This window comes from Natrix helvetica (assembly GCF_964273705.1).
Source record: "Natrix helvetica genome assembly, chromosome: 1".
NCBI lineage: Eukaryota > Metazoa > Chordata > Lepidosauria > Squamata > Natricidae > Natrix > Natrix helvetica.
The window spans coordinates 125867451-125877838 of NC_138548.1; the positions used below are offsets into that span (position 1 = coordinate 125867451).

General features: G+C 42.8%; 1 protein-coding gene across 1 annotated transcript; it reads right to left on the reverse strand.

The window, feature by feature from the left end:
• Positions 1 to 2770: 2770 nt before the first annotated feature.
• Positions 2771 to 10132, reverse strand: SPEGNB (SPEG neighbor). The gene is made up of 5 exons (XM_081938370.1): positions 10119 to 10132; positions 9435 to 9556; positions 7132 to 7439; positions 4099 to 4240; positions 2771 to 3387 (listed from the first exon to the last, which is right to left on the reverse strand). The coding sequence occupies exons 2-5, from the start codon at positions 9554 to 9556 to the stop codon at positions 3249 to 3251; spliced, it is 711 nt and encodes a 236-aa protein (XP_081794496.1). The 5' UTR covers positions 10119 to 10132; the 3' UTR covers positions 2771 to 3248.
• Positions 10133 to 10388: the final 256 nt, after the last annotated feature.

A 10388-nucleotide genomic window follows, 5' to 3' on the forward strand; every position in this document is an offset into this window, starting at 1 on the left:
TCATGTGATCTTGATCCTATCCCTCTGTTGATGCAGCCTAGAACTGTGTTGACTTTTTTGGCAGCTGCTTATATTTCCTTTATATCACGCCTTTATTATTTCTACAAGTAACTAAAAGCCACGAAGTTATCTACTGCTCCTTCCTCCTCCTATTTTCCCCACAACAACAACCCTATTAGGTGAGTTGGGCTGAAAGAGAATGATGGGCCCAAAGCCAGATTCCTAATGAGGCTGATTTCTATTGCTGAACTGGGGAGCATAATTTTTCAGCTTTCCAGTCATTAGAAAGACAGAATAGTTTGGGGGAAAGAAGCGAGGCCTGCAGCAATTCCAGGGTCTGCTGTGTCCTTTTTATAGGGTGTTTGTTGCCAAACTCTTTCACACACACACACACAGGCCCATAATCTGTCCATCAGCATCCGAAGGACATTTTCAGTTGTCTATTGTTCTTGGGCTACCTCACTTCATCCCTGATTTTTCCCAGTCTTTTACGGCTTGGAATGGTGGTGAAATATTCCGGTTTCAGTGGGCTTACAGTATTTCATGAACTGTTTGTAAGATTTCACACCCAGAAAATAGCATTTAATGGATATTGTAAGGTATCTGGCGTGTCCTGCAAGACAGATCATGTGATGTCAAGAATCACGAAGAAAGAACTTGCAAAAGGACAAGGAACAAATGTGCCATTTTGCCTAACCTGAAATGTCAGAAATAAATTCAAGGTTCTGAGGCTAGAACCATCTTTAAAACCCACCTTTAGCCTTTTCCCCAACTGATTTCTCTTCAAGACTTGGCAGGGCTTATCTGTCCATTGGATGGTAACATAACCTGAAGCGTGTCATGAACATTAACTCCCATTCTGCTAAGAGTCCTATAAAGCTCTAGGAATGTTAGAGAGTTGCTAAGTGTTTTCAGATGAGACTTTTATTATGCAATTATCACTCTGCAAAATCAGAATTTTTTGAGGTGGGTGGAGAAGGGTGTATGTTCTTAGTTCTGTGCTCCTCCACAGGAAACTTTTTAAGTAGGGAAAGCAGGAGTAGCTTTGCTGTGTCTTTGAATTAACAACATTAAGAAACTATCTGTCAGGAAATCTGCTTCCGGATGCAATTCAAGATCCTGTTTATCACCTTTAAAACTCTACATGGCTTGGGGCCAGGTTATTTGAAGGACCGATTGCCTCTTCCCTATTGCATCTATATAGGCAGGGCATATCACGGATCCCATAGAATAGGGATTGTCATTTGATGGCACCATAAAAAAGAGCCTTCTCAGTGGTGCCCCCTTCATTATGAAACATCATCCCCCCACCCCCAAGATATGGTTGTTCCCCACCTTCCTGCTTTTCTTTAAAAGCCCTAAAAACATGATTTTGTCAGCAGGCCTGGAAACCACTGATGGAGATGATCAAATAGCTGGTTTGATTGTATTGTTGCTGTCATGGGGATGGGTGGGTGGGTTATTTTTAATGAGCTCATATTATATACATTTTGATATCAATGCGTTTAATTAATAAATAAATGAACTGTTTGAAAACAAACTTTGTCAAAGAGCACACATAACTTGATTTGGAAGGAATGGAGATCATCTGCTCCGCTTCCCCTCATTTGTGTCCTATCATGTGGACAAGGTGACGAGGAAAATTTGGAGACTGAAACAATCCCCAATATGGTCAGGAAGAGTTATTTATATCTCCAGAACAGCTGACTGAAAAGGGATCCTGCAATGTTTCTGAGAACCGGCAGGAGGCAACATTGCCAAGAAAAAGGAGGTGGGTAGACTCTTGGCATCCAGAAGGTGCTTTCTTCATTGAGAAGTCCCAAATGCGCTTGGTCTTCAGGAACCTGCTGTAATCCACAGCCTGTGCCCTAGATATGCTAGGGCTGCAACTCCCACCATCCCCAGCAAATATATACAAAGCGCACAGGTTGGGAAAGTCACAGAATATGGACTCGGAAGAACTGCAAAACCTTCTGATGAATGTGTTAGCTTGCTTCTCCACAATGCAAGTTGAAACCTCAGCTAGTAATTTCATGGGCAACCATGGTGCCTTTATGCCAGGGGTGTCCAAACTTGACAACTTTAAGACTTGTGGACTTCAAAGAGTTAATTCAAAGAGTTGAAGTCCACAAGTCTTAAAGTTGCCAAGTTTGGACACCCCTGCTTTATGCAAAGTGTATTCATCCTAATTGTCTTTGATTCCTACAATACACTTAAGTCGCAAAACCCTGGTTTTCAAACCACACTGGGTTGAGACATTACATAAAGCCAAGTCAAACCATTTCATAGCTCAGTGCAGCATGGAATACCGATCCCAGCTATTAGCAGGAGAACGGATCCAACCAAAAGGCCGAGGAAGCATACCAGTTCTTATCCATGGCAAAAGTTATGTCAGAAAAAGAGGGAAAAGTTAGGTTGCCTCAGCCTTCCCTCCTTCCGAGGTGGGTAAAATGAGGACCCAGATTGTTGGGGGCAATATGCTGACTCTGTAAACCACTTGGAGAGGGCTGTAAAAGCACTACGAAGCGGTGTATAAGCCTAAGTGCTATTGCTGTTGCTAAAACACTGCATCAACACTGGAACAGCTAATGATGACTTTAAGTCGCATGCGGTGTAGACGGGGGCTGAGGCAAAAGTTTTGAGGAAACATTTAACGATAATAATAATAATAACTCGATAGGCGGCCAAAAATGCCAAATTCAGTAATACCTGGCTGACTTTGCGATAAATCATCATAAAAACTCTCAAAACAGTATAGAGTCATTTGGTTTTATTTAGTTTGTCAAGCAAGAAAATGGGCCTGGAAGAATCTGGAGGCTTCTGGGATGGCTGACTGCCTTGACATCACTGGGGAAAGACCCCTAGTGTGTAGTCTCTGCCCTACCCCTTTTGTGCCCCCACCTAGATGGCTTTTCAGTGAACATTGCTTATGTCATATTGATGGCAAAGCTACTGATAAGCTGATAGTCCTGCCTGTCCAAGAAATGGATGGATCCCTGGAGCAGAGTAGTGGAGGAGTTATTCTTGCCAGCAAGTCAAGGAAAAGTTGTGCCCTCATGGAAGCTGTCCTGTGTGAGTGAGAGACCCAAAGCAGCAGTGAGAGAAGTAGCTGGGCCCTGGGGTATTGCAGGGGAACAGAATATCCATATTGCTCCAGTTTGTTTGTTTTTAATTGCATTCCCCAGCTGTGAAAGCTGGGTGCAGGAGAGTTTCTTTTGGGGTGGGTCAGACCGTGGGGAGACGAGAGCTCAATTCACATCAAGGCGTGCAAAGGACTGATCCATGCCCAAGCTGTTCTCCACAAAGATCTCATACTTCCCAGCATCAGCTGGAGTCACTTTCTTGATAGTGAGAGTTGTTGAGTCACTGCCAATGTTATAGTACACTCTGCAGAGGAAGGAAAGGGAATCAGAACCCAGGAACCCATTTTAAGGCCTATAATAGAAAGAAGTTTTTTCCTGACTTTATCAGCTTCCTACTAGGGCAGTGATGGCTAACCTTTTTTTCATCGAGTGCCGAAAGTGCGCATGCACCCATAATGTAATGCACGTGTGATCTCCCCATGAGCCCCGCCCCGTGCATGCAGGCACGACACGTACATGCGTGGCAGAGACCCGAAAACCAGCTGGCCGGTGGGAGGAGCACGCGCATGCACGGTGGAGCTGAGCTGGGCAATGGCTCGTGTGCCTGCAGAGAGGGCTCTGAGTGCCACCTGTGGCACATGTGCTATTGGTTTGCCATCACAGTATTAGGTAATCAGCAGTTATCTGGACTAGGTTGCCTCCTCCTTCATGCCCTGTCAATGCAAAAGATCCTAATCAAAGGGTAACAGGCTTTTTTAAACCGGACAATCAGTAGAGAAAAAACTGGAGAAAGAGGAGGAATAATAATTATACTGTTGGATGTTGCACACTATACACTGTACTGTAAGCATTTAAGCATCATCTATGCTTTTTCTCTGTGCCTAAAAGTTACCAGCAAGGGCTTGCTTGTATGATCAAGGAAGAAAGATCAGAAATTCTTATTATATCTTTGTTCTAACTCAGTTACCTCCGATCTGAGGCTACTCATCTAATGCCAAGGCTGAGCTTCACTCACCGATCATCCTCTTCAATATCCTTTCCATCCTTGGCCCAGCCGACATCGGGGGCTGGCTCCCCAATGATGTGAGCTGTCAAATTGACTGTGCTGCCTTTCTTGGCTTTTAAACTGTCTGGGCCTTTCTCTATCTTGGCAGGTACTGCAAGAGAAAAAACAAACAGGTAGGATCAGAGCTGGGCCCTTCCACCAGGCATTTTCTGCCTGGAGAGGACCTATTCTGGGACAAAGCACCCTAATGTGATGTGAGTCTTCTTCCACTTGTTGGCATTGCTCTTCCTGTAATGGTTGTTACTGCTGAGTAAACCCAATTTAGCATCTGCAGATGTTTTTAGGGATTATATATTGCAAAAAGAGCTGCCATAGCCACTTCTCGGTGCATCAGAAAAGATTTCTGCGTACTTCCAGCTAATTTAAGTATTTCCTCTCTCTCTTCCTAACATAGGCTGTAGGGACAGAAAGGGTGATTATTCATTTGCTGCCTGTGTAGTCTTCCTTTAAAAACAATTTAACTTGCATTCTAAAAGTGTAAAATAATCCAAGTATTCAATTAAAAAAAAACCCTCTATGAATTCATTCTATCTAAAATCGAAGAAAATGGAACTGCTATAAAATACAAAATTTGTTGAATGGTGCTTCTATTTCTAATCTTTTCTGATAAATTGTTAAAAGGAAAAAAGGAAGAAAAGAGGTGTTAGCCGATAATTAACATAATGCAATATTTTTTAAATGCCTCTGTGACATTACTGAATAAGCTATTGTCAATTCGCATTAAGACCCACCTGAAAGGAAATCTGAGATTATTGGGATTGTGAAAAGTGACTCTGCTAAATTTGTCCTGGAGCAAAAGAGTCCCACTTTAGAGCATGGCTAACCTTTTCTATGTAAAAATGCAAGTAGAAATGCAAGTAGAAAAATAGGAACCACCTTTGGTGGGAAGATAACAGCGTTCCATGAGCTTTTGATGTTTTGTCATGCTGGCCACATGACCACGGAGATATCTTTGGACAGCGCTGGCTTTTGGGCTTTGAAACGGAGATGAACACCGCCCCCTAGAGTTGGGAACGACTAGCACATATGTGCGAGGGGAACCTTTACCTTTACTTTAACCTTTTCTAAAGATAAGGCAGGACAGGAATCCTGCTCTGGATCAGTGAAGGATCAGTGATGTAAGGAAGATACTGTATGTTAACTTGGTTAAACAAATAGTATGATTATTATTGTTGTTATCAATATTAATATAATTGATATTAATGCAATGGATATTGTGGTAAACACTCTGATTATTTCCTAAAATGATTTGTACCCAGACAACAAACACACTGTTCAATGGAAATTGGAATTTTTGTATGCTATAAAATAAAATAAAAACTTATTATAAAAAAAGGAGTTCTGCTCTCTGGATTGCTGCTCTAAATGTTCTTCAAGATACTTCCTAACCATGAGAACAATTGATCAGTGGAATGATTTGGCTCCAGAAGTTGTAAGTGCTCCATCACTGGAGGTTTTTAAGAAGAGATTAGACAAGCCACTTGTCTGGAGTGGTGGAAGGGCTCCTGCTTGAGAAAGTGGGGGCGGGGGGGGGGGTTGGATTAGAAGACTTTCAGAGTCCCTTCCAACCCTGTTCTGACACAACGGAGGGCAAGTAAATGACAGTAGTAAATCCTATTTCCATTTTTTTCTAGAATATTTTAGGACAGACCTAAATTATCTCGGGGCACTCTGCAGACTTGAATTAGTCTGCAGCTATTTTAAGGTATTTGGCTGCTTATAAAGATGGATGGTGCAGTCTTTTTGCCTAGTTCTATTTCTTCTCTCTATTCCTCTATCTGTTCTTCCAATCATTGCAACAGACAGATGCATGATTATGGAACAACTATTCTTCGGGCATATAGTTAGAAACTCTAGTATCTAGAATTTAGGATACCTTCTTGAGATTATTACTCCATTTTGTTTGCTCATATTCTTTTCCTTAGTAATAGAAAATTCCCATTGAATGGTCGAGGTATCCACCAAGGAGCTTTTGAGGTTTCGGGTTCAATGCAATAGAGGAAGAAACACTGGGGTTAGTTACCTTCTCTTCTTGTGTAGCATCTGGGCAACTTTTAGCCATGTAGTGCTCAAAGTACTGTATTTTTGGAGTATAAGACACACCAAGATTTTGAAGAGGTAAATTTTTAAAAAAAGTTTTTCGCATTCTGCAGATCTTCCAAACCCTCTGCACACCTCATTTTTGTGAAAAACTGGGCATGCAGAGAGTTTGAGAGGCCTGCAAAGTGCTCCTGGGTATTGGGGGGGGAAATGACTTTGCCAAAAAAAAGGGGGGGGCATGCGTAGCCTTTAGGAGGCTTGTAGAGTACTCCTGGGAACAGGGAGGGGGGAACGAGCAAAAAAAATCCAATTTTTCACTCATTTTTGCTCTCCCCAGCCCCAGGAGCACTCTACAAGCCTCCTAAAGGCTATGCACTTCTATTTTTGTGAAGGTTTTGGGAGTCCAAAAATGCTGTATTCAGTGTGTAAGACGCACCCAGATTTTCACCCTCTTTTTTGGAGGGAAAAGGTGCGACTTATACTCCGAAAAATACGGGTATGACCACTCAGCAGTTTCTTCACTTAATGCAGAGTTGGAGAAGTAGGATATTGCAGTATCTGAACTATTCTGAGAATTCAACACCAAAATCTCCCACTGCTTGACCTGCATCTCCACAGGACCACAAATAGCTAGACAAACAGCGCCACTTTATTAGAGGGAAGGAAGGGAGGGAAGAAAGGAAAGCAGACGGGCTCTGCCTTGGCAGAGGCAGGGTAGGGTTAGAAGCATTTGGCTTTTTGCATTAGACAGACCTGGCCTATGAATAGAAAATGGGTAGGGCTACAACTTGAAGCAGTGAAGCAGACAGAGCAACCTTTCCCAGTCAAGGGTGCCAAAGTGAGAACACTCTCTTAGAGAAGAAACTCACTAGAATGTCTTCATTGCCCAGGGGATACATGGCTCTATGTTTAGCAGGGAATGTGGGAAGAGGGTCGCATTACCTTCTATGAGGAGCCGAGCTGAGTCAAAGCACTCTCCAAAGGGATTCTTCACAGCGATGGTGTACTTGCCCAGGTCAGGAAGGGCTGCATCACGCACCACCAGCGCCACAATGTCAGGATCCTCAAAGACATAGCGGTACTTGGGCCCGTCCTTGAGTTCCAAACCATCTTTGGACCAGCGGATAAAGGGGTCAGGGAAGGCACTGATGCGACATTCTAACTTGGCTGCACTGCCTTCTATCAGCATCACATCTTTGAGGTTCTGTAGTACCCGTGGAGGGCCTTTGTCTTTCAGTTCCTTGCGAGACCTGAGAGTGGGGAAGAGGAACAGCAGGCATGCAGAACTTTGCCCCCAATCTTATAGCTCCATTGCCCCCCCAATCCAATGGTCTCAGAATGAGTTAAGATTGCATCTCTTAGAATTCCCACGTAGCATGAGCATCTGCTCTGTTGCCCTGGGAATTCTGGGAGTGGTAGTCTCAACAGAGCTAAAGAGTAACCATGACAACGAAAACTTGTTATCATGAATTGTGCAGTAGCAAACTGACATGAAGCAAGATCTGCAAAAGAGGCAAATGGTAACAGTTCCTGGGCAAAATCAAATTATGTGGACATTTTTTAAAAATATTGGGATATTTGAAGGGGGTGAATTGAACACTTAAACTTCCATTTGTTTCTGCACTTAAAAATTAGCATTATTAAGCTGCAGTTAATTGAGCAACATTATTTTGACAGCAAATGCTTTAGGTATAAAAGGTCAAAACCTGACTAATTATAATTCCTCTTGTTAGATACCCGTTCTTCTCTGTTCCAGAGAACTAACTCTAATAAAATTATGGGTGTAAATATTATTAATGAAGATTAGTTTAAATGATGCTCGAGCTCGAGCTTACTCTTGAAATGAAATAGCCCACTTTGTTTATTTCCTATAAACAATTCTAAGCCTATAAGAGTATTCAACAGTTATGTTGGGGGCTTAATTGCAAACAACTAAAACACTGGATTGTGCAAAGGGATTGTGTGTGTGATGATAAGAACTAATCCTAAGGCTCCATCAAGGTTCTGTATTATAAATATTCAGTCTAAATGCTGAAGCACAGGAAAAACTCTTCGAGGAAACAAAGTCTGTGTAATCTTCTCTCGGTGTGACCTCTTTGTAACCTGAAAAATTTAGGATCTTTATGTTTCTTAAGTCCTAGTTTTTGGAAAATACACTGAATTGGATTCCTATCAGAGTATGTCCTTCATGTCATATCTCTAGCACCAGTCATAACATCATAGAATGGAAGAATTGAAAAGGGTCTTGGAAATAATCCGCTTTAACCCTTTGCTCATAGCAGGAATTGAGGGTATTTGTTGTGATGACTCTTATTCTCTTAAAAGTCTTCTTTTTTACCACTTCTCTAACAACCCTTCCCTGTCCATTTCATCACCACCATTTCTTTATACTACTTCAAGATCCAGTCACCTCTTACTGTAAATTTTCCCAATTACTTCTATCTTTGTCACATACTCTCTTTTTCCTAGCTGAATCATTGAGGATAATATATTCAGCTTCCCATACTGCATATATACCAAAGATACTTTCCCAAAACATCAAGAGATATACCAATATATCAATCTAAATTTCCCTTTCCTGTGTCTTGTATTTGCTGATCTTCTTTTCCAAATGACTTTTTGAGACCAAAAGTATAATCCATACAAAGTAGTAAATTATATATATATTTAAAAACCCTTAATAATAGCATATAAAAGCAAGATGAACCCAGTTTCCTCACAAAGAGCTCACGGACATAAACGTCTTTCTCCAGTGTCTGAAAGACTACAGAATAAGCAATGGTGTAAGCAATAGGCTGGAATGCTTCACATCTGGAATGCCTCATCAGAGAAGATTCTCCTTTTGGTTATAAAATGCTAGACGAGGAACGCCAAATTACAAGTTAACATAGAGGCAGGCTAAGGTAGAGGCAAAGAGTCCCAAACTTTGGAGAACGATGACATTAAGAAGCAGCACCAATCCTGCCCTGGAATTGTTTCTTCATTTCTAAAATATGTATGTAGCACACACTAACCCAGAAAGGTTGCTGTAATTTTTAGGTGTGTGTGTGTAGTGTGTGTGTGTGTGAGAGAGAGAGAGAGAGAGAGAGGGAGGGAGGGAGGGAGGGAGGGAGGGAGAGAGAGAGAGAGAGAGAGAGAGAGAGAGAGAGAGAGAGAGAGAGAGAGAGAGATCAAAGTCCTCCCAGACAGTCTTTCAAGAAACCCTTTCCTCACATTGTCATCCTTCCACTGGCTGACCTCCTCACCTGTGCCCACGATAAGAGGACTGGATGCGAATAGCGGCATTCTGCACCTGAGGATCATTAATGTCCAGAGAGCATCCTGGTGGGGGAGGGGCTGCTGCTTTCTTGGGTGCAGTTTTTGACATCTGCAGTGCAAAGGGAAGAGGAGGAGGAATGACAGGTTAACAGGGGAGAGAAAAGTCCCATTGCCAAATGGTACAAACTCCAGCCCTCTCTTTGCTTCCATCACCACTGACTGGTGATGGAAGCACAGACTCCTTCTGACTGTCAGGGGAGGACATTACATTTCCAAGTATGTATCCCCACCCCCCATAGACTGCCAAGAAATTTCAATGGGTGCTCCCCTCCCACATCCAAAATCTTCAAAGTATTCTGGCCAAACTGAAGTGACCTTCCAGGTTAGAGAGCTTCCTTTTGACATTCATGCTACACACTAGTCACAGGTTTGCATGAGGCAAGGCTGCTAAAGGTCCCATCCATCTCCTGGCCATCACAAGGGAAAAGTTTCCCTTTGAAGCAAGGAAGAAAACACTTCCAGGTAGATGGATAAGGCAGAGCTCCACCCCGGCCCCCGATTGCAGAGGAAGGTTCTCAAGTAGAGTAATGTTTGGGGGGGAGGGTCATTAAGTTGGGGCAGAAGCCCTAATATCCTATTCTTTTTCCACAAAAAAAGTTGGAATCTCTTACCGTCAATTCTACCACTGCAGCTCTACTGGGATGGAAAAGGCCACAAGCCTCTCATCCCACTCAAATTTATATCTCTGGAGGGGAGATCTCAAGTCTGTCCATGCCCCCAACTGCATTCCTACCCAGGCATCTCCTTCTTTGGCTGGGGTGGGGGGTGGCAAGTGTGCCCCCTGCTCAGAGGGGAATCTTGGCACGCCCTTATATAGTCTGCTGCCAGGTACCTGTGAGAATTGGGGCCGCGCTGATTGCAACCCAGTGCTGTGTAATCAG